Below are 24,193 nucleotides of genomic sequence, written 5' to 3'. Positions count from 1 at the left end.
AGTTTGCTGGCAGCAGTAACGTCTTGTACAAGTAAAGTAGAACCTCGATATGACCCTAGAAGTAACTTGGCCGTTCTTGACTGCATTAGTGCAATGATTATCTCTACCAATAATGTCATCGTTCCAGATGGAGAAGGATGATGAACTGATGGCCCATGAACGTGGAAAGATTGCCGTGTCCCTCTGCTACAACAGCAGAAAGGGGGGTCTTGTCGTGGGCATCATCCGATGCGCTGATCTGGCAGCCATGGATAGTAATGGCTACTCTGATCCTTACGTCAAGGTGTAAGTATTACTCTAGGCGAAAATGGCATCGATTATACTTACGATATTACAGTGATGGTTGTTTAACATCTTCAGCGCCGAACCACGTAGATCTACGTGGCCCAAATCCCCCTCCCCTTTGAGCTTGTTATCGGAGTCTCATGGACTTCATGGCAGAACTACGCCATCGCCATCTTCAGGGCACGGTAGGAACTGAAAATACCGTTTGAACTACGCCATCGCCATCTTCAGGGCAAAGTAGCAACTGAAAAGACCAAACGGTATTTTCAGTTCCTACCGTGCCCTAAAGATGGCGATGGCGTAGTTCTGCCATGAAGTCATAAAAGTTCTGAACTACGCCATCGCCATCTTCAGGGGACGGGAGGAACTGAAAATACCGTTTGGTCTTTTCAGTTCCTACCTTGTCCTGAAGATGGCGATGGCGTAGTTCTTTCATGAAGTCCATGAGACTCCGATAACCAGCTCAAAGGGGAGGGGTTTTGGGCCACGTAGATCTCGTGGTTCGGCGCTGAAGGTGTTAAAAGGAATAAAGGGGAGTTATTACTTGGCCTTCACTCATGATAGTTTAAGATTTCTGAGGAAGCGTGCATATTATCGGAGGTATTCAACCATCCACTCTGTGAAGACGTAGTCAGCCCCGTCACCAAAGATAAGTGATGCTGTTAATCCGTGGGTTGGTGACCAAGAAACGAAACAAAGCAGTCTTCTCAGAACAGTTAACTCCTCTCGTTCATAGCTACCTGCGGCCAGACAGGGACAGGAAGACCAAGAACAAGACAGCCACCAAGAAGAAAACACTTAATCCTGAATTCAATGAAGAGTTCTTCTATGATGTCAAGCTGACTGATCTTGCCAAGAAGACACTTGAGGTCACAGTGTGGGACAAGGATATCGGCAAGGCCAATGATTATATAGGTATGCAGTTGGACCAAGGTTTTGCTTTGATTACAGCAGCTCATCGCTCGATGGTCAGACATGCAAAGATTTCTTGAAGAATGCCTGGTTGGCAATTACCGCTCGAATGACGAACTTTGTTTCAAACAGGTTTTGCCTGATGATAGAGGAATCTCCTTGCCCTGAGAACACTGATGTTGCCTGAAAGTTGAATCGGATTTGGCCTCAAATCATGAGGCCAACTTTCTATGTCAGATAACTTTTCTGAAATTATGAATCTTTTCATTGCAGGCGGACTACAGCTGGGAATCAACGCCAAGGGGGATCGCCTCAAACACTGGTTTGAATGCCTAAAAACCCCTGATAAAAAGAGTGAGAGATGGCACAGCCTGTCAGCAGAGGTTATGGCTGTGTCACCAACATAAGATGACATTTCAACCACGTAAAGGACTTTAAATAGGCATCTGTACCGAGCTGTGTCATCCCCTTTTGGGTTCTTGGTTGAGTGCATTTATGTAAACTACCACTGGCGCTCTACATTCTGATTCAAAACAATGTTTGAATTTTTAGAAAATTTTCCATCCTAAAATTATGTTGAAAAAAAACATTGATATCCTTGTTCCTCATCACTGGTCAGTTTTAGTAGTTCATCCCAGGGTGTTGTTAGCTGGTTATAAGGTTGCAGTGCCCGATGAACGTGTTCTGCCACTTCATGTGTAGACTTAGTGGTCTAAGCACTGGATTAATGAATCTAGGTGAGAAGGTTCGATTCCTGATGTACACGGAGTGCAGTCTGAAAGTGTGGTTCAATCGTGGAGATCCATCGTTACCATGTGGCCCACTGGTAATTATAAATCACCATGGTGGGACTGAAGTAAGTGGAGCATGAGGACTCTGAAAATGTAATATGAGAAAGTGATGGTTGAACAGCGGATAAACAGTTGAGGGTGGTTACTTTGTTGATAGAGAGAAATTTGAAAAGGAAATAAGACCTAATCACCTTGTGGCAATATTTTGTGTGCAATACCTTTTCTGCTATCTTTGTCATATTGTTTCTCTCTCTCTCTTAAATTGTATTGTCTCTCAAAGATGTCTCTTTTTGATGTGATTAACTAGTGATATGTGCTGCTGTACTTAGATTAAAAAAAGTGTGGCTTAGATATAAGTTTAAGAATGGCATTACTTTTTTGTGCCAACTTGGTTTAAAATATGAACATTGCTGGTGGACTTAGGTGGTTAGATCCAATCTGAATAGTGAGCGGGAAAAAGTAGGTCTTTAAAATTGGCACATAATGTGATATATAGAAAAATGTGTGTTGAAATGGTTTACTTGACAAATCTACATAAGAGCCTGTAGCTCTTGTATATGTTTGTGATCTGTTGGTCATGCACTTCGTCCCCCACTGCTTCAGAATTTAAAATACTTAATAATAATGAATCAATAATTGAATAAATATGTATAGAAATGTGGATTGCTAAAGTGTACATTGTATATACTCTGGATGATTGTGTGATAACTTGATGTTTTTACTGAGGAATGTAGCGTTACTAGGAAATGACTTGTTTTCCCATTTGTTGTTTGATCATGCTGATAAGGTTTTTGTCAAGTTTATTAGAATGTAAATGAAGTATCCTGGCAAAGACGTCCTGCAAAAGTTGCCACTCTTCTTAGAGCAGCTGTTAGCGCCAACGTTCCAGCTGTTGGTGCACTAGGAACCTTGTCTTTAATAAACCAAATTGTACAACACACCGCAGGAGAGTGGCCGAGTTGTTTGATATTAAACATGATGTGGATTGTCACCAGGTTATCGTCAAACTGTTTATTTATAAATGTATGTATTTTGTCTGCCAGTAGTGGAGAAGCAAAATCATTTTGACTACTGAGTGACATTATTTGAGTTCGTTCCATGAGTATGTCTTAGCATATGGTAATTGGATGTCTTGGTCCATTGTCATAGTTGCAGAATTGTACATTCCAAATCCGCTGGCATTCCTGTAAATGTTTTGTTTGGGATGGAATTGCTGTTAAATTGCCGGCCATGAATTGCTGTAAACTGGGACATTTTTGCTGTCAATTATTTGCCTGAAATGTTGGCCGTTTCAGGGCGCACCATGCAGAATAGCTGAAAGTCCTTCATGCATTTACATCAGTGTGTGGGTATACTCCAGGCTGAGCAGTTTTTGGCGATTCCTTTGGTCTCATCAGGAAAACCAGAAGTGTATTAATTGCCCTTACCTGTGTAAGATTTCAATGATGAGTTGGTCACGTTGACCACCAGGTTTCTTGGGTCACAATATCAATCCTGTAATTATAAAAATAAAGACTACATTTTGTTTCTGGGAATAGTAAGATTCTAGTGTTCTTGTTTAGATTACTTTTGTAAGGTTCTGTCCAGCACTATTGACATGGGTGTTTTTCCTGTGAACATATATCACACAAACTGTATATCTATGTAAACCTCATATGTACTATCAAATTGAAACAATATAAGAAATAAACTTATTTGAAAGAAAAGAGTTCTTATTCTTTCTTTTTCATTTTCTTATCGGAACAGTGAACAAGTTGTTGAGAATTGATGCGACGCTTGCTGTGGATGGCCATCGGAATCAGTGTTCAATCATGTACAAAATGAACAGTCAAAATATACTGGAGGAAGACCATACACATGAGGCAGTATCGAAAGACAAGTCTCATTGCAGAGAAACATATTCATAATGGAGGAAGACCAATCACATGAGACAAGTCTCATTGTATATTCATACTCAATATCTGAAGGACTATCCCTTGGATCTTGGAGATGGGCTATTGTTATGGTCCTTTCTGTAGGTATGTTGCAGGTAGCATAACTCAAATATCTAAAATCTAAATAACAAGGGAAAAGAAACGCATTATAAAAATAAAATAATTATAAAGAAAAAAAAGAAAGAAAAAGAAAAATGTCGTCCACAATCGGATTCGAACTCACGACCTTTGCATCGAACATCTTGATCGTATTCTGCCATTTCTGACGAGCGCTCTACCAACTGCTCTAAAGTTTCTAAGACTTCTGACGTAATGTATATTGCCGAAATCTGATTGGCTGAAAGTCCCTGTACAACTGTACACTATAGTGCCCCAAAGGTTCATGAAAAAAAAATTCGCATCCCGGCCGGAGTTTATTCCGGTTTCCGTAGCATTAAGCGACAAGCTGGGAGTATTATTACCCCTGAATGGGATGATGTTCTATCACAGGTTTACTTCACAGGCAAGCCTGGGGGAGAAAGGCAAGTAGGGTTAAATGCCTTGCCCAAGGATGCTATATGTACCGGTGCCGGTGATGTCGACGCTATTTCATGCCGTCATCCACAAAGGGAATCGGAGATTTCCCGAACGTTTCCGTTAAATGCCGAATGCACATGCACTGGGGACAACATCACCAGCGCCTGCAATGTATAGCGATGGTGTCTCAAGGCACTCTTGAAGACAGTCACCCCCTGGCCAAGGAGACAACCTCACATGCACCTGGTTCTTGCTGTCTTGGATGAACCATTGAAGATAGGCCAAAAATATCCTGCTTGGCAACTCAAAGGATCTAGCTCATAAGGTACCTTTGACAGCATCGGGACTCCCCCCCGGGTTGGCAGTATCTAAAACCACATACCACATACCCACATACCCACTGCACATACCCACATGCCATTGTTTTCCAGGTGGGGCAATCCAATGACGGTTGAAGCCTTTTCTTCACAACTATTGTTAAAGAAAAATATGTCGATCTTTCGACCTTAGAGGGCGCCACCACCAGTAACTTATGTTAAAGGGGAAGTCTGTTGTTAAAGGGGAAATTTGTCGATATTTCCAACGGATGTGGTACTCTGCCAAATGGGAATGTCTGTAAATGACGTCGCCAGAATGAAAGATTACACGAGCGAGAAAAAACGGCAACGGATGACTCATTTTTCTAACCAAGTTTTACCCAGGAGACAGGAGTGTTTAATTGACAACCCGACCGAATCAAGTTTGATATCATGCTATCAAAGTTGGCAATTGTATTCTGTTTCGAATGATTGCAGGTTTCGAAACTGAGCGCCCTAGAACGACGAACTACAAAGTACGAATGTCTGTAGAGTCATCAAGTCCTCTTTCTGCTAATTGATTTACACGACATGGTTCAAGTCTTGGTTGTAGGAGGAATTGAGGTAATGTTTTTTAAAAATCGTCGATAAAATGCATTTACATCGTCTTTTGGCTTACGGAACCTGCCTAATGTATTTCCACAGCTCGGCAAATTTACATGTACAATAATGTCTGCTAAAGCCAATCCCACATTTTGACAATGCCTGTCATATTGACCATTGACAGAACAAAGGTCTCGCTTGAGCAGATAACTGCTAGCCGGCCTGGTTCAAGGGGTTGCCCGGATGCGGTTACGTAAAATGTATTGTCTTTGGTCATGATCGGTCGCGGTTGATTTGAACGCCAGACGGTTGGTGTGTGAGGTGAGGTTGGTGAACATCGCAGAAACACTTTCTCCGATTTAAAACTTAAAAATTCCTTCAAATTTTCCGAAACAAATCAAGACGGCTGCAGCAGAAGGTAAGACACAGTATCTATTCCTGATAAAGGTATGGGTTGGTTTCAAAGGGTTTTTATTGTAGAAATAGTCATGCAATCACGGCGGGAATGAACTGCGTAGTTTGAAATTTCAAGCCAGACGTGTGTGAATTATGTACATCACTGCACTTCATGTACATGTTCAACGGCAATTTTAATTGCCATCCCTAATCAAATACCATTTGCTGAAAGAAACTAAAGGCGCACGTCCAAGTTATGATGGTGAATATGGAAGTGATCATGTTAAATCTGCGAGATGCCATCACTGCTGTTCCATCCGGTGATGTGGAAATCTCCACTGAATTCATGAAGGTTTGTCTAATTATATGTAAATTGACGTAAACAGTTTTTCAACATCCATTCATTTGGCGGCCACTATCCCGACTGTGGTGTAGCACCCGACTATAACTGGCATGAAAAGGGGATACGCTGGTTATGGATGTCAGATCGTGGTTCCCTGACCTTTGCAAACAATTTCACTGGACGTAACCCACGCGGCGACACCAAGGACCGCTGGCTGATCTATCGATATGTTCGCATAGGGTGTCAAAGTCGGAGAGAAGAAGAGCCACTCTTCTCTTGTAGGGGGTTCACTTGGAAGTGTTTGCATTTGTTAGCCTATGAACACAAGTTTTTAATCCTTCAGTCTTGGGTTTGGCGGAGAGAACTAATCTTACATAAGTCCCAGAACAATATCATATGTCTTTATGGCAATATTTATTACTGGGACCCAGTACAGTGACGTTCTATCCAATACTCTTTGAGGCTGTTGGAGAGACTTCTTGTCTAAACAGTACCATTCTGCCCCTCTAAGGCATACATTGGTAACTAATGAATTGACTGCGAAATGAACGCAGTTGAACACAATGTGAATAATTCAGTCTCGGTTTCGCCGAAAAGAAGGGGATATGTAATTATTTGATAATGCATATGATCATGATAATTAGGAGACCCTGTGTGGGTGTTTGATCCAACATACTTTGATGTGATTGGAGATGGAAGTTTGCCATAGTGCCTTTAAACGTATGATAAAGACAGCACTAGTATGCTACCTGGTGCTATTCTGATGGACCATATTGCCAGGAAAACTTAGTCTTAATTCACGTTGCGACTGTCCTTGTGAAAGGCAAGTCTTGTTGAAAATTTATTGGAAGGAAATCTTGATCTTTACATGTGTTCCTGAATTTGACCATTAACTTGATCTGTCTCATGATTTCAGAGGTGACTGACTCCTCCGCCCATGAGGTGCGGAAGCGCCGAGAATGATGAGTGCCAGTCTTCAAAATGACGAGGTGGCAGTGCCCAGTTTAAGCAGGTAGGATGCAGAACTTGTGTAACCAAATACGACTCAGATCCACCTGATGCATGATCGTATATCCAGAGCAGCTGCAGGCTAACGAAACGTCTCTTCCATCTTGACCCTCAAATGTGTTGACATCGCTCAAGACAAAGCTCGTATGGGCGGAGGCTACGGAGGCAATAGCGCTGGAAGTTCAGTACGGACTCTTCGGATCGATACCCCAGGGTTATAACTGCAATTTGTGCAGAATCGTAGTGGCACGCAAGAAACGCACAGGGGAACAAATTCACATACGAGATAGAGACTGTTCTTTAGGACACAACAATTAAGCTTCCGAGACGCTCCCTATAATATCAATGTATCTTATTTCATTTTCAGGGTCATGGAACAACTCTTCCCTCCTTGAAAAGACCTCCATGGAGACAGAAATAACTCTGGGCCAAGTCTCAGTAGAACAATACCTGAACCTGACTTCACCAACCAGGGAAGGACACGTTTTCCAGTGGTCATTCGGCCATTCTGCTACACTGGGATACGAATCCTACCAAACTGCAGCGCCACCTGTTCACAAATGTAGTGCCTTCATAGCTTTTTGTTAGAAATATCTTTTTGTAAAACCTATTAGTGATTTTTAAATATCGACAGATGAAGATACCAGTTCAAGTTGAAGATTTGAATTTGTCCTAATCATTCCAAATGCTGATTGAAAGTTTCACAATCAGTGATTGTTTGTACATTTCATCATTGGTGTCCGTTCATAATCCAGGACAAAATTTGACACGTCCTTCCTGTGCTGGTCGTTCAAATTGCATTAGCCCGTTGATCAGTGATGTCTTTAACGTGGCGTTGAGTTGATTGGACTTAACTGCATGAGGTAACGCCAAGTAAGTGTCTTGACTTTGTCGGCAACAAGCGGTTCCTGTGAAGAACAATCAGGACCAAGTGTGTTGTCGCACCACTTTCGCTGTCACAATCACATCAACATTATCAGGACGATCAGGTCACAGATTGCCGATACTTCAGGGGAGTCGGGGGAAAAACTCTGGTGTAAAGGCAGAAAATTTCCCCTGGAAAAAGTGTCGGGGCCTATTGTATTCTGTCGGATTATGCTATGACCGCCAATAGCTCCAGATTAAGGTGAGAGATAGAATGCTTGGTTCTCGGACATTCTATCCCCGGCTGTAGAAACTCCCAGAAAAAAGTTGTAAATTCTACTCTAATAATTTATTGTTCCATAAAGATATTAAAAACAAGATCGTGATATTTGTCATCCTCTTCTCCTCGGTGACCCTTGACGTCGCCAATTTGATTGGTCCATCAATCATAAAGTTATGGAACGACACTTTATTAGACGGCGTTCCGTCCTCTCAATATGAAGGAATCCGTGGCGCCGAGTACATGGGCAGTATCTAAAACCACATACCCACATACCCACATGCCAATTTTTTCCAGGTGGTGGCAATCCAATGACGGATGAAGCTTCACTCCTTTTTGGGACGAAGTATTGGTCTATCCACAGGCCACCATAGATTTTTATATTGGGTCACGTGACAGACCCTCCTCCATTACGTCATGAGTTGTTGATGTTCGGTTCCGCCATATTGGGAAGAAATATTAAGAAGTCCGGTCGGAGTAGCGAGAAATATCGGGCAATTCCGCTTGCCCAACTGGGGAAGTAGGAATCGCATACATGTGATGGATTCTTCGATCGATTGTGAATCATTTGATTGGTAGGTTACTTTGCATTAAATCGTATTTCATGCCAAAATAGGCAAAATTTCGCGGTGTTTTGGCCCCTGCTGACAGCCAGCCCTGCAGTCGGAATGTGGGCCCTATACATACAGTACACTACAATGCACTACACAGTGGACGCAGTAACGCACAAAATGCACACAGATCGTAAAATGTGAAGGGGATTGAACTGAAGGGGGGGGACTGTCATGGATGACTGTTGACCTCCAGGCTTATGATGTCTCAAATATCTCTACCCACACTCGACACTATTGCACGACTGACAGACAGAGTCACAGTGTCACGTGTGAGTGAGTCGGTGGGAACGAGTTTAGAATCCCCGATCACACCCCAAAAAAAGGTCATCGGTTCACTAACCAAGCACCACTGTTCAATGGATTTATAGTTGCATGCGATCAAACTACGTCATTTCCGATCGGGGATTCTAAAGTTTAGCCAGTCGGTGGGTCCACCGTTAAACTAAAGGTGTTACTGGCGTTACCCTGTGACTGTCGCGCTCATCATGTGCTGTGACTGTCACGGCACCAGACTTGTTGTTCATTAGGCCCTATGCCATGATTAATCATTGACATCATTATTATTGTCACGCTCATCATGTGCTTTGACTGTCACTGCACCAGACTTGTTGTTCATTATGCCCTATGCCATGATTAATCATTGACATTATTATTAGCCAGGCCTACGACGGCTACATACGGTACGGTAGCCCTAGCCTATAATAGCCTAGCTCGGCCCCCATACTCTGTAGGCCCCTAATAAGTTTTTGTTGAGGAAGAGTGAAGCACCTTAGCCGAGGCTAGTGGGCAGACCAGCCCTCCTGCACTCCTGACTCCTGCCTGGGCTGGTCCTATCCTGTTGATATTTCTCTCCATGACAAAAAAGACATGAATCAAATGATCATGTAATCTATATCAAGGCCTATTACAGTATGTATTACTATTTAGGCCTACATTGCTGCAAAGAATCGTAACTAACCACAGACAGTTGTGTACTTTCAGTTTCACAATCAAGCTGCCTGAGGATTTCCAATTTTTGACACTTCCTCTTCTGACCTGTCATGGTTCATGCTTGAGGTTTTATCTTTTCACATATTACAGTCATAAGAAAGCACTTGGGTCACAGGATTTCAAACTTTCACTTTCTCTTTGTATTGTTGTAGATATTGATTGATCTTTGAGAATTGTCTTCACTCGGCTAACCCTAGCATATCCTAGCTCTGGAGAGGCTTGCTGACAATTGCAGTAATGGTGAGTATTGGGGCAACCAGAGAACCTGGCTGTTTTGTTGGGATCACCTTGTGTTTCATCTTTTCAAAGGACATACAACTACAGAGCAAAACTTGGCAGTCAGTTGTGGGCTATGACAGTTCAGGTGGTTCTTCGCACAGTTGACATATCTGAAATCATCACTTTTAAACTTCCTTTAAAGAAATTACAGCTTTTTGGACAGATTGTCAATGCAGTGCCTAAATATCTGCCTTTGGGTAGTACCCTAAAGTTTTAGGGGAAGTGTATTCCTTCTAACAAACAATATCTCTAGTGGACAGGTCTTGGACTGGCTAAATGGGCGGAAGGAGGGATAGGCAGGTAACCTTGCAGGAAAAGTTGAAGATTATCTCAAGCAGATTCACTTGATGAATTGGAAAAGGTGACCCCCTTCACTGAGGCTGTTCTTTTTATCTTGATTGAAGGCCTCCCAAGACCATGAGACCAGTTTAGAGCACATCCACTCAAGTGAGTACTATCCAAAGCAAGAGATGATTGTAGATGACGAAACACTCCAAGTCCCATTTCCATGTCTGTGCGGGGAAGGTGTGCGCTATCTCGGCCGAACAGCCGATGGGATCATCGCTTTGTCCAACTACCGCATCGTGGTATGCTTCAAGGATTCTTTCATCAATGTGCCCCTCGGTCTGATCGAGATCATAGAATGTCGTGATATATTCTTCCTGATGATCTATTGTAAGGATTCAAGAATCATAAGGTAAGTGCTCACTTTGTAACCTCTTTTGTTGTTCCTAGTGACACAGCATTTTTTTAGAAAATGACCAATTTTTGTTGTGCATGTTCATACTAGATGTTTCATGGCATTTCATGTTGCTGTGGGGCAAAAGCATCCAATTTGTTAATCACATCCAAAATTTCAAAGGTTGTGCAAGTGTTCCTAAGTATTTTTAGAAAACAGTGAAAAGTCAATATTGTCGGTCTAGGATTTGTGATATGCAAAAACCCTCAACCTCTCACTCTATGTCCTAGACCATAATCAAGGCCACTTGACTGTGAATGTATTCCTCTGTGGGACAATGTGACACTTGAATACTTGTAGGGTTTACCCAAGATGCCTTGTTTGCTGAGCTCACTCATTTAATGCACATGATATAAATTCAGTGCCTTGACTGTTGATGCTTGACATAAATCATGTAAATAGTTATGTTTAGAATGCCAATACCCCAAGACACATGTTGCTTGGCCTTATTGATCTAACATTTGGCTGGCTTGGTACAGCATCCAATGCAGAGGGATCAAGGCCACTTAGTGTGTGCAATGTACATGATATCATGTTCATTGAAAAACATAATGATGCACTGTCTTCCAGTTGCACCACTTTGGTCTCCCATTACTCAATTGATTCTAAATGAAACACGGTCGGCACGCCCTACACCACCATCATAATCAAAATGTAAACCCATTTCTCATTAGACTAATTGATTCTGGAGGAATTATTGGCCCCAAGTAATCCCTGCTAGTGCTAAGGGACAATTGTTTCCACATTTCAGCGAAAGGTGGTTATGATGAGCACAAGCTGTGGATTTCTGTGGGGGGGGGGGGGGGGGGGGGGTGACATTTGCTACCAATCCTTACATTTGCTACCAATCATTCAGTGATCATCATTAGTCTGGTAATCTAATATGTACAGCACTGGAACAGTTCTGTTATTTTGCAGGCCTAGTCTGTGGTTGTTGTACTGGTATGCTCAGAAATACTAGTCCAGGGTACCAAAACAAAAACATAAACTGAATGACCTTGGGAAAGTGTGTTGATTGGCCTATGGTATGTTCATTGTATTGGTCATGATTATCTGTGCTGTTGGCCTGCACAGTGTCAGTTATGTAGACTTCAATCAGACAATAGACTGAAAGCCTAAAAATATAGGGTTACATGTATGCAGAACAACTCGGTCATTGTAAGCCGAGTGTGAATGGGGGCTCAGCTGGTACTCACTGTATTCATTCATGTCATTAGCAGACAGTGCTAAACCAACAGCAACAACAGTTGAATGCACCAATTCTTTGTTTTATGGGGTTGACAAGTCTGGCCAATTGAAAAATGTATCTTGATATGCATTGAAATACCGGTGCCCTATGTAGTAACAGAAGAAGATGATCACATGTAGCCCTGGTTGTTTGGACATCGTACAACTAGAATGAAATATTATGCTTAGTAAACAAGAATTTGTATGTTGCAATTATGATGTCCTGATTTGTTTGACATTGTCACAAATGACCCAGGATGCTCTACATCCAACATTTGTCCAAGGCATCATCCGATCAAATTATCCATTAGAAAGGATCTGATAGTATTGGTAATTGGGGTTAAAATTTACAATTCCCGATCGGAAATGAGTAGTTTGATCGCATTCAACTATAAATCCATTGAACAGTGACACTTCTTTAATCAACCAATGACCTTTTTTTGGCCATGAATGGGGATTGTAAACTCTTCCCGTAAATGGATTCATTCAGAAGCGACATTGTATCCTCCACTCTGAAACCGACCTAGATCATTCAGTTTCTGATCATTGCTTGCACTGACTGAGTACAATGATGGTGCGTAGCCATTCATGAAATGACATTGAACAATGTGCAATCCATATTATTTGTACATCGTCAAACTGACTTGCTCACTGTGACTTTTCACTTTTCACACCACAGCAACATGTTGGTATCTGACTACATGTAGGATGTCATTCCATCATTACCATTGCAGAAAGGACCTGATGCAACAATCTCTCCTGCACTTCGGTTTCTGTCAAACCTTGTTTAACGAAGTTGCCTTCTTCTCTCATTCACAGGTGCACTTTCCCAACCAATGATGGCTGTCTTGAGTGGTACAAGAGACTGAGCTATTCGTTGACCACCCCGCGAGAACTCAACAAAGTCTTTGCCTTTGCATTTTATGCTTGGTGCATGGAGAATGTGTATGACCAGAGTGCAGTTGATGATCTGGATACAACATGCCCTTATCAATCAGGTAGGTTACAGTAAGGTTACGTATGGGAAAAAAGCCTAAGCCAATTCCTCTCAGTCGCGGGGGGGGGGGGGGGGGGAGCATCATATAACTTTTTTTATGACTCTGTGTCTCAGTGCTACCAGACCGTATGAAACATGAATATGGGTCTGATTTACTACACAGAATTTTGTAAACAAATTCAAGGCCTTTGGCCATCAATATATCTTGTCTGCTGTTTGCATAAATGTATGACCTGAAATGACATCAACATGATCAATTGGCTTATGAGGATAAGTTCAAAATTTGGTCAATTATGTATATTGTCTAGTGTATTCTAATCGAATACAATGACCTCTAAAGTCTTTTTTTAGAATCACAAATTCATGAAAATACAAGTTGTAAAATCCATTACCGGTTGCAATAATTTATGATTAGGCCTAGATCTATACTTGATTGGTGCAATGCCAATGGAATTTTTTTGAGCAAAAAACATTTTCGCCTGAATTCATAATGCTTTCCCCAGGTTGTTTATACGCTTCCAAGTCTAGACATTCTAAATAACTTTGCCAGGTCAGTCTTAGGTTGTGGCTTTGTGAGGGCCTGGTTGTTCAAAGCAAGTTTTCTCACTGATGCTGGTGTAAACTTAATGGCGTGAAGTCAAATGGACTCAACTGAAGGCGATAGCACCAGGTTACGTTAACACCAGAGTTGGCGACAGCACTTGATCAGTTGTGTCATAGCTCAGCCCGGCTCCTGGCATCAGCATGTTACCCCTTGCGTGAGCAATGAACAGGCAGTTTGCTTGATATGTTGTGGCCATATATCTTGTCATTACTGGTAGATCGCGGACATGAATGAAATTGGCATAAAATTCCCTGTCTGTATATATAGGCCTATAGTTTGGTACCAAGTGAAATCTATACTTTGATAGTAAATGTATAACAACTACCAGTTTATAAAGAAGTTTTATTCATTTTACTTTAGTGCTGTCAATAGCCAGAAATGACATATGGCTATACGTGGTTGGTTTACACACCAGGCCCTGCGTCTAGGGTGACAGCCAGGGATTTGTTCAAGCGATCAATAGGCCTGTGTATTCATATGCCATTGGCCTGGAACAATCCCTCAATGACAAATCAATATATTTTTGAATATGTCAATGTATATTATGGTTTGAGAGGGGTCACGATGGCGGGAAGCTAATGATGAGTAATATGACTTATGAGTGGGTCAATCATGGTTAGGTCTCTCTTTTGTTTTTACGGTCTTCTGTGGTCATTTTGGGAGCTGTGGAGCTTGATCGTCAACACTGCATGTCTGGCCTTGCACAAAGTTTGCAGTATGGTGAATTAGGCATTCTATTCTATTCTAAATGTATAACACATTAAGATGATATTGAATTCCAGGCCTATTTTGAGTCATCTTACAGCAGCTGTTGTTCTCAACCCTAGATTTTGTATGCAGGCCTAATTGATTGGTTCAGATTCCCGATTGTGGTGACTGGTGTTGGTCTGGGTTGTGATATTTATCCTACTTGCTGCACAATTATCAGCAGACAGGAAATGTCCTGTCTAGTTCCTGATGTAGTCTGAAAGTTGTCTTGTATAAACTAGGCTAGGAATGTTTGAAATTCTATATCTATGACCAATGTAGCTTAACAAATAATATACTGCCTATCTCTCAAACAAGTTCGCATTAATTTACAATAACACCTTTGATTAAAAAAGGGTTGTTACCCTGAGCTGGTGATCCAGGGGACACGGCATTGGAGTGCTTTAAGTACAAGATCCTGTCCCCAAAATGACGCTTGTTCTTGGTGTTATGTGACAGAATACTGATACCAGAGATTTTCCCATTTGTATTTTACAGGAGAAAATGTTCCAAACATCTTTGATAAGGAAGTTGATCGACTGGGTTTTGATTTGAAAGGACCAGCCTGGAGAATAACCTATGCCAATGAGGACTATAAGTAAGTTTTAAACCCGACTATTAAAATATGAATAACCAAATAAGATCAACGCGCCATGGTGACTGGGTAGGTTGGTAATAATAAATGCAAATGAAGAGATATATTTGACATACTACACTTTCTGTATTAACTGAGTTTTCCAGTAATTTCCAGCTGTTTAAATGAAACCCTGCATGTGTTGTTTTAATTTTGCAATTTGAAGCCTGCCTTGCTTGTGAATAGTATCATCCAATTATAACCACGGTCATAACAGACAAGTATGTGATTTGAGATTTAGTTCCTTCTAAATATAAGGAGTGGGCCTAATCATTGATCAAATCAGAGAGTTGATGCCTTTTCTGATGACAATCATACAATTTGTAATATTCATGCTGTCTCCTCCTGCGCTGGTATTGATTATTGATTACTCTGGTCTGCATATGCGACAGATGTGTCTGGTTTCATTGAAACCTCAAGCATGTCGGGGTACAACTGTTGTTACAATATCATTGAGTGGGCGGCACAACGTGTAGACCGTAAATTATCCGGTAGTAGTGATTGGAATTAGAAACAACCATCTTTGTGATTCAGTATTTGCGTGATGAAGCATAGCACCCCTCTTCTTGATTCCATGCAGGCTCATTTTAGTGCCAAGTGCATTGTGAAATGTTTGCTTCAAAAATCGATTATATTGATTATCCATTCCCCCTGGCTAGATGTTGCAGACGACAAACATGTCTGAGTTCATTGTACATGTAGCCTTTGGCAACATTGTTGTCTGAGGCTAGATGTTGCCTAATACAATTCACAAAATGTCTTGTTCCTTGTAGTCTTAGGGGACAACTATTGTATTCAGAGAATGGCTTGGGAAAGCTCCTGCTCTGTTAGTCTCTGTCGGGATCACCACTTACTAATAGCTATGTTTTTCTCTGTTTTTCCGCTTGCAGACTTTGTCGTACCTATCCCAAGTGCCATATTGTTCCCAAGAAGATTGGAGATGAAGTGCTTGAGGACGTGGCTGGTTTCCGATCGTCTCGGAGAATACCCTCAGTTGTCTGGAGGTTTGTAGACATTTCGTAGCTTCTGCTTAGTAACTTAGAGAAGAAGTGTAATCTCCAGCAGAAGATGTCTATCAAGTCAAAAATTCTTGGTTCAAAATGACCAAAAAAACAATGAAATGAAACACTGTTGCTAAACTTGCCTACTTATGCCAATTGTCTTGATTGAATGAGGCTTACTTGTTACTCATGTAATTCATCTTCATTTCAGAGATAAGAAAAGTGGCGCTGTGATAGCCCGTTGTAGTCAGCCCGAGGTTGGCTGGCTTGGCTGGCGGAGAACGGAAGATGAAAACTTCCTTCAGGCGATTGCGACTGCTTGTGCCTTGAATCCTGGTGTAGATACTTGTCAAGCCGCAGAGAGCTTTAATAATGTACCGAATGGTAGGTTGAAAGCCTTGTCATGATGTATTACAAGAGGCAACTCTCTGGTTAACCCATTGCTGTAGGCCGTTTTCATAGGGAGGGCCAGAAAGAGAAGGACTTTGACCAGGCCGTAATCAAACTCAAGTTGCCTGTAGAGACACCAGGGACCTCGCCCATTGCACCAGAAGTCATTGGCATCGAATAAGAATATTCCTTGGGGTCTATAGTCTTAGCTGAACGTCTTAAGCTTATTCTGGCAGAAAGCATCCTATCTTGGGATTGAGAGAAGTAAGAACGTCCCAGTCAAAACTACTTAAAGAGTAGAATAACATTGACAATACACATGTGAATAACTGATTATGTCATGCTGTTTTAGGTCATGTCGAGAATGGTGCTCCTTCAGAACCTCAGCCAAAGAAACTCCTGATTGTGGATGCCAGATCGTATGCTGCAGCCGTGGCTAACAGAGCTAAGGGAGGAGGATATGAATGCCCAGGTAAGGTATTGTCTAACCACGTGAGAATAAACAGTTCTATCCTCATTGAAAATTGATATTTCTGACTAAGTGCCATGCCTGCCTGTCCCAGTGAGGAACACAGACTGGTAGAGTGAGTGCTGCATCAAATGAAAGTTTTCAACTCTTAATTTACAGAATACTACCCAAATTGTGAAATCCAGTTCATGAGTTTGGCCAATATTCATGCAATCAGGAAAAGTTTTATGGCGATCAGGACTCTGTGTATGGGCGGAGCAGAACAACCAAAGTAAGTCACTCAGGTTTTTATCAACAGGTGGAGGATTGCTGTCCTTTCGCTTTCTGAAAAAGGTTTCATTTGACGGCCTCAGCTCTCTGTAGAAGTTTCATTGGATCTGATTCACCAATTGGAGTTGTCATGATTTCCATGATGAAATGTCCCTTTTATTTTCAGCTGGTTTTCTTTGCTTGACAATTCCAAGTGGCTTCACCACATAGCGGGCTTGATGAAGTCCGCCATCATCGTGGTGAATGCCATTGACAAGGACGGCCGACCTGTGTTGGTCCATTGCTCAGACGGATGGGATAGGACACCTCAAATTGTAGCTCTGGCTGAGCTCATGTTGGATCCCTATTATCGTACACTTGAGGTAAGTGTTTGGAACCAGATCACAGGACTGCTCTGGTAACAGGAATGTCTTCGAGAAACAGATCATGCTGGACTTGCGTTACCAAAGAAAGTAAGGACCAATTCAAGTTTGAGACATGACCCATTTCTTCATTCTAAAGGTGGCTTAGAGCTGTCTTGTGATTAAAAACACCTGGTTATTTCTTTTCTTTTTTGTCAGGGATTCCAAGTTTTGGTGGAGAGAGAATGGTGTGAGTTTGGCCACAAGTTTGCAGATCGTTGTGGTAGTGGTATCAATAGTGATGATGGAAACGAAAGGTGTCCAGTGTTTCTTCAATTCCTCGACTGCGTACATCAACTGATTCGACAGTTTCCTTGTGCTTTTGAGTACAATGAGGCCTTTCTGGTAAGTTCAACTTTGGTTAAGGGTATTCATACCTAACTGGAGGTATTGGTTATCTCACCAAATAACCCTAACTGATGAGGTCGAGGTGAAAAGTAGACCAAAACCAAGATACCCGAACAGTGTCGATTCTATCACTGTGGTTACGGTTGCAGCACCAAACCTTGGCATGTCTGCTACAAGCGTGTTGTACCCTCTAAAGCGTCACTTACACATTATTCTGAGAAACAAAATTGTCTCTTTGACCTGGAGATGAATATTTCTTAAACATTGATCCTCTTTGATTGCAGGTGAAGTTGGTGCAGCACACCTACTCTTGTCTGTTCGGGACTTTTCTCTGCAACAGCGCTCGAGAAAGGGCGGCGGAAAACATCAAGTGTGTGACGTTCTCAGTGTGGACGCTACTCAAACATGACTGCTGGAAGATGAAGAATTACCTCTACGTCAAACATGATGAGGTACGGTATATCATCTGGGCCTATGAACTGTTGAAGAAGGTAACTGCATCAACGCAGTTAATCGCTGAAGGATCTGTGTTTGATGACTGCAAATATCGGCCTGTGAGTGCCCTGAGGTTGTGGGTGGGAGGGTAGTTAACCAAGGGTGTTCTTGAGGGGCCTCTCTGCTATACAAACTGTGTAGAATGTGGTGTTGAGGCCGGGTACTGCTTGTTCCCCATGTTGAACATCTAGGTTCCAGGAAGACTTTGGCAGTTGAAGTAAACATTCCGTTCATTTTGCAGGTGCTGCGGCCAGTTTGCCATGTGAGGAACATGCAGTTATGGAACGCCATCTACCTAGCAAATACCTCACCAATGACAGATCGAGTCCAAGACGAGACGGATGGCGGAACTCAGGGTATTGAAGAAGAGGAACAGAAACGACAGGAGCAAATGCCGCTTTCGAAGACTCGCTCGTGTGACAACATAGTTGCTGCTTTGGAACATGCCACAATGCTCACCCGCACTTCGAGTGACCCTAATATGAGCTCAGATCTTCACCATGATCCCAAATATTTGCTGCAAGCTGAAGCTGAGACCACTCTGGATAAACGTGTGGAACTTAACCTTCCCATGGAGAAGGTCAAGTACGACAATGTCCCAAGCTCGGAGACAATTGATGAGGCTCGTGATGGCCTTCTGAACGGCCACTGTGAAGGGGAATCCAGTGATGGTGAAGAGAAGAAATCAGAGGAAAGTAGTGCCACTGAGAGTGATGGTGATTATGAGAATTCGAATGGGATGAACAGGACAGTGGAAGATAATGCTAATAGTGCCAAATCAGATGAGGAGTTGATGAATGGGGAGGCTAATGACTTGAATATGTGCAATGGACATGATACCACTGACCAAACTATCTGTGATAATTCTAGTGAAACTGATGCTCTCCAGTCGATCACGAGCTCGACAGACACTCTGACGGAGGAGAGCACACTGGCTGGCTCCAAGTCAAAGACAGACAATACAGCAGAGGAGAATGACTTGGCCAGTCAGCAATCTAGGTCTAATAACAATATTTCTAGGATTCATATGAATGGTGATGTCATGAATGGGCATGTGAATGGTGATTCGCAGGAGGAATTAGAAAATCGATTACGAGAAGAACAAGAAGTCTATGCTAGTATTAGTACAAGTACGACTGATATCAGTGACTCTCACGTCAGGATTAATTTGAATGAGAAGTTCCTATTCAATGGGCAAAGTATGAGAATAAATGATTTAACATTGAGTCTTACTAGCCCAGTGGTTGAACCTGCGGCTAAGATATCGAGGGGTACTTCTACGGATACTCGGAATGGATCAAGCAAAAGTTCAACTAGTGGATCCGATTCGGAGCAGTCCACGCCGAATATGTCTCGAACACCAAGCTCAACTTGCCCTCCAACTCCTAGTGCTGATGTCAAAGTAAGTTAGCGATGTCGTTTACTTTTAGTCTGTCAATCAAGTTTCCTGTAGTTTGCGTGATGCTGACTGCCGTTTGATGAACATGCTGAAACCCAACCCTCAGTCTTATGATCAGGTTCAATAAAATCAAAGCTTTCCTGATGTCCTGAAGCTCACCCATAGCATTAACATGTGTATTTCTGTGAATGCCATGTTTTGAGCCAGTGTTGAGCTTGTATTCTGTCCTTATTGCAGCTATCGGAACCAGGATTTGCTAATCGCGGTGCCAACTTATTAGCGAGGAGGTTAGACGTAGATGGCCTGACCCTTCAGGTCGATCCAGTTCAAGTACGGTTGCATCAGAAAGAGCAGGATCATCGCCATCGTGTTGCAAAGTTGGAACGCCAGCTTCAGGCAGCCAAGGTAGCACTGTATCAGTATGCCTCTGGGTGTAATGGAGCCGGAAAGCATATGAATGGAGATGCAAGGGATGAGGAGGTAGGTAGTAAACGCCTGCTAAGAAACATTGCCGGTTTTGCGTCATTGTGGATTAGAAGGTACTGCTGTTGTCTAAAAGAAAGCTTGGAAACAGCCAGAGAACCATTGTCATACCTGATAATATACCATGAAATGGCTGAGTTAGGCTGGCTGATATCAAGATCTTGATTGTTCAATAGGTCTGATTATTGTGGTGTTTCTGTTGCAGTCGTCACTCCCCGACTCAATAGGCAGTGGTGACCTGACCTCGCTGGGTAACTGTAGCAATACAGCCTCCGACTTATCATGGGAGGCGATTGAGGAGAAGGATGCCAGGATGACACTCTGGGTGCCAGATCACGCGGCCACACACTGTGCTGGTTGCCAGAGCGAATTCTGGGTTGTTAGACGCAAGCACCACTGCAGGTAAATAGAGGTGAAAAAGTTATTGAAGGCCTTTGCAAACCTGAGTTTTCACCACAATTTGCGCTATTTCTGCATGCATGTACAAGTTAATATTGAAAACTAACAGACATTGTTGGAAATTATGAGACAAACTATGGCATCAAGAGCTGAAGTTCATGGGATCCATTATTTGATGAGATATGATCTTCTCTTTACAGAAACTGTGGCCGCATCTTCTGCGCTACGTGTGCCGATTACTTCATCGCAATCCCGCAGCAGCAGCTGATTGACCCTGTGCGAGTGTGTCGCTCGTGCTACAAGACGATCAGTTCAAGCTTGAGCCTCGAGACCAAGTCTGACACTGCTGCTCCCTTGGACACGACATTATGTGCAGCTGCCGCAGCAGAAGCTTAAAGCGTAGTCTTGTCCTGCTGAGGATATGTGGATGTTATCCTCCCAGGGCTGACTTTGGGGCGTGAAATTCTTATCATGATACCAACGGATCTGTCCCATCCACATCCCATCAAGTGCTCCTGCCAGAAGGGGGTAGTAATATAGTATATTGGCAAGCAGGGGCACTTCCAGAAGGAGAAGGTCAGGATAGGATTTCACAGCACACAATCATTGAAGTTTGAAGGAGTCGAGCTAAGACAATTCTGTAAAAGCGGGAACGATTCACTTAACATGTGGATGCCACCTTGTGATACAATGTAGAATATATAAATACTATCCATGTTTGTTATTATGTTATATTGTAGTTGGCCATAGTCTCGTCACAGGGGAAGGTCTCTCATGTATGTAGATGTAACGATAGTGTGTATCCATTGCTGTAAAACTGGCAACATTGAAAATGACCGTTAATATTTATAATGTATAGACAGCCTCAGTCTACTTGCTGAAAAAATAGTAAATATAATTTGCTTGGTCTTAAAAAGATCCTTTTATGATAACATTTTAAAAAGGCATCCTTGCAGGATGCTTTCCTTAACAGTTGGGACGGTGATTTTGGGAAAGGAAATGTTCATCTTGAATGATTTTACTTGGGTCCTTTGTTTAACTTCTTCCTCTGTGACCTGAACCATGCCCAAGGACCATAGTCGACATTGTGCTGTAGCCATTGGTGTAGCCATAGTATGACCAGTTGAGTCTTTGGACAGAAAACGCTGTGTTTTCCTTGCCATGAGTCATCAAATGTCAACATTACGTTAGTCATGAGTCATTTATGTTATTCACGACCAGTACTGCAAGGCTTGGGATGATATTGGTGGGGATTGATCGGTCGGTCATTTCAACCACTTAGACATATCAGTAGCAGCTCATGATCTGGTTTGGTGTGGTCTGTCTATGATTTGATCTGCTCATCAGTCACTCCTCTTAATTTTGTTGGACTATTTCAAAATTCAAACATGCACAATGGTTAAAAGGAGAAGCCAGATTTGAAGCAAATTGCTCAAGCTGTCTTAATTTTACTGGTGAAAAGACCAAATCTGAGGAATTTTTAAAGGAGTTCCAAACTTAATTGCATTTTTCTCCAAATTGCAAAATGGACTTCTCAGTGTTTGTCACCAGACTCTTCAGTTGTGCCCATAACGTGTAGTATAATGATGCCCAGTGCGCAAGATTGTACATGTACAAGGCTTTGAGGAAATGTTACACAAGGGTCGAATCCTAATCAAGACAATACAGAGGCTGCTTTGATTCTCGATTATTTCCTATGCTTGGCAGTGCTTCAGTAGTCTTATTTGTGAGAAATTCATTTAGTATTTGCTCCATTGATGTATACACAAGGGATGTGCTATGAATGCGGGAAGTGTGCGGGAAAAGTATGAATATTAGGCCACTTGTCCCTCGCAATGAAAATTCTATTCATAACTCGATGCATTCTGGTCCTCATCATGTAGTGGTTCACCAAGTATCAATGGAATTAACATAACTTTCCTCCACTTCTGACTGATTTCCTTGTTTATTTACATCGGTTGGTGAATTGATTTCAGTGTAAATATGTGTTTTGTTTAGTGCCATTTGTGAGTTGGGGAATGTGCTACCGCTTGAGTTGAAGAATTGGAAATATCTACAAACATGTAATTGGCAAGATTTCACCTACTGCAACATCATATGGCAAATAAAATCTATTGTGGTATAGAATTGTTCTTATTGTCATTTTTGTTGTGCGAAGATATCTGCTCTTGACTAACAGTTCACAAACCAGTCTTGTACTGGGGAATACCCAATGTTGAAGACAGATCAGTGCTAGCTCTGGGGAAAGGTGTAGTTGGGGAACAACACATCTTGAAGACAGATCAGTGCTAGCTCTGGGGAAAGGTGTAGTGGGAACAACACATCTTGAAGACAGATCAGTGCTAGCTCTGGGGAAAGGTGTAGTGGGAACAACACATCTTGAAGACAGATCAGTGCTAGCTCTGGGGAAAGGTGTAGTGGGAACAACACATCTTGAAGACAGATCAGTGCTAGCTCTGGGGAAAGGTGTAGTAGTGGGGGAACAACACATCTTGAAGACAGATCAGTGCTAGCTCTGGGGAATGGTGTAGTGGGGGAACAACACATCTTGAAGACAGATCAGTGCTAGCTCTGGGGAAAGGTGTAGTGGGGGAACAACACCTCTTGAAGACAGATCAGTGCTAGCTCTGGGGAAAGGTGTAGTGGGGGAACAACACCTCTTGAAGACAGATCAGTGCTAGCTCTGGGGAAAGGTGTAGTTGGGGAACAACACATCTTGAAGACAGATCAGTGCTAGCTCTGGGGAAAGGTGTAGTTGGGGAACAACACATCTTGAAGACAGATCAGTGCTAGCTCTGGGGAAAGGTGTAGTGGGGGAACAACACATCTTGAAGACAGATCAGTGCTAGCTCTGGGGAAAGGTGTAGTTGGGGAACAACACATCTTGAAGACAGGTCAGTGCTAGCTCTGGGGAAAGGTGTAGTGGGGGAACAACACCTCTTGAAGACATATCAGTGCTAGAGCTGGGGAATGGTGTAGTGGGGGAACAACACCTCTTGAAGACAGATCAGTGCTAGCTCTGGGGAAAGGTGTAGTTGGGGAACAACACATCTTGAAGACAGATCAGTGCTAGCTCTGGGGAAAGGTGTATTGGGAACAACACATCTTGAAGACAGATCAGTGCTAGCTCTGGGGAAAGGTGTAGTTGGGGAACAACACATCTTGAAGACAGATCAGTGCTAGCTCTGGGGAAAGGTGTAGTGGGGGAACAACACATCTTGAAGACAGATCAGTGCTAGCTCTGGGGAAAGGTGTAGTGGGGGAACAACACATCTTGAAGACATATCAGTGCCAGCTCTGGGGAATGGTGTAGTTGGGGAACAACACATCTTGAAGACAGATCAGTGCTAGCGCTGGGGAAAGGTGTAGTTGGGGAACAACACATCTTGAAGACAGATCAGTGCTAGCTCTGGGGAATGGTGTAGTGGGGGAACAACACATCTTGAAGACAGATCAGTGCTAGCTCTGGGGAATGGTGT

The 24,193-nt window shown here is 42.5% G+C and overlaps 2 protein-coding genes and 1 long non-coding RNA gene across 6 annotated transcripts in view; all 3 read left to right on the top strand.

Moving 5' to 3' along the window:
- The window catches only part of LOC135500294 (rabphilin-3A-like), a 36,656-nt gene extending 32,968 nt beyond the window's left edge, over positions 1-3,688 (top strand). For all 4 annotated transcript variants that reach the window (XM_064791683.1, XM_064791691.1, XM_064791662.1 and 1 more), the window contains 3 exons: positions 128-285; positions 1,022-1,200; positions 1,471-3,688. In XM_064791683.1, coding sequence (XP_064647753.1) covers positions 128-285; positions 1,022-1,200; positions 1,471-1,604 — 471 coding nt within the window. In that variant the 3' untranslated portion in view covers positions 1,605-3,688. The remainder of the gene's footprint in view (positions 1-127; positions 286-1,021; positions 1,201-1,470) is intronic.
- A 1,978-nt stretch (positions 3,689-5,666) lies between these two features.
- LOC135500309 (uncharacterized) lies at positions 5,667-8,279 on the top strand. Its single transcript, XR_010449416.1, has 3 exons — positions 5,667-5,755; positions 6,993-7,088; positions 7,452-8,279. It is a non-coding gene; the product is annotated as an uncharacterized LOC135500309 (long non-coding RNA).
- A 370-nt stretch (positions 8,280-8,649) lies between these two features.
- On the top strand, positions 8,650-22,835 carry LOC135500286 (myotubularin-related protein 3-like). Its single transcript, XM_064791648.1, has 16 exons — positions 8,650-8,803; positions 9,985-10,072; positions 10,516-10,808; positions 12,897-13,075; positions 14,924-15,023; positions 15,950-16,063; positions 16,272-16,444; positions 16,803-16,922; positions 17,079-17,190; positions 17,356-17,551; positions 17,750-17,935; positions 18,223-18,390; positions 18,675-19,835; positions 20,070-20,312; positions 20,521-20,717; positions 20,915-22,835. Exons 2-16 carry the CDS (start codon positions 10,070-10,072, stop codon positions 21,108-21,110), a joined length of 3,441 nt encoding a protein of 1,146 aa, XP_064647718.1. The 5' UTR covers positions 8,650-8,803; positions 9,985-10,069; the 3' UTR covers positions 21,111-22,835.
- The last annotated feature ends 1,358 nt before the right edge of the window (positions 22,836-24,193 follow it).

The sequence above is a fragment of the Lineus longissimus genome, chromosome 2, assembly GCF_910592395.1.
Source record: "Lineus longissimus chromosome 2, tnLinLong1.2, whole genome shotgun sequence".
Taxonomy (NCBI): Eukaryota; Metazoa; Nemertea; class Pilidiophora; order Heteronemertea; family Lineidae; genus Lineus; species Lineus longissimus.
Note: the sequence above shows the minus strand (reverse complement) of the source record. Positions and strands in the feature narration are given on the sequence as shown.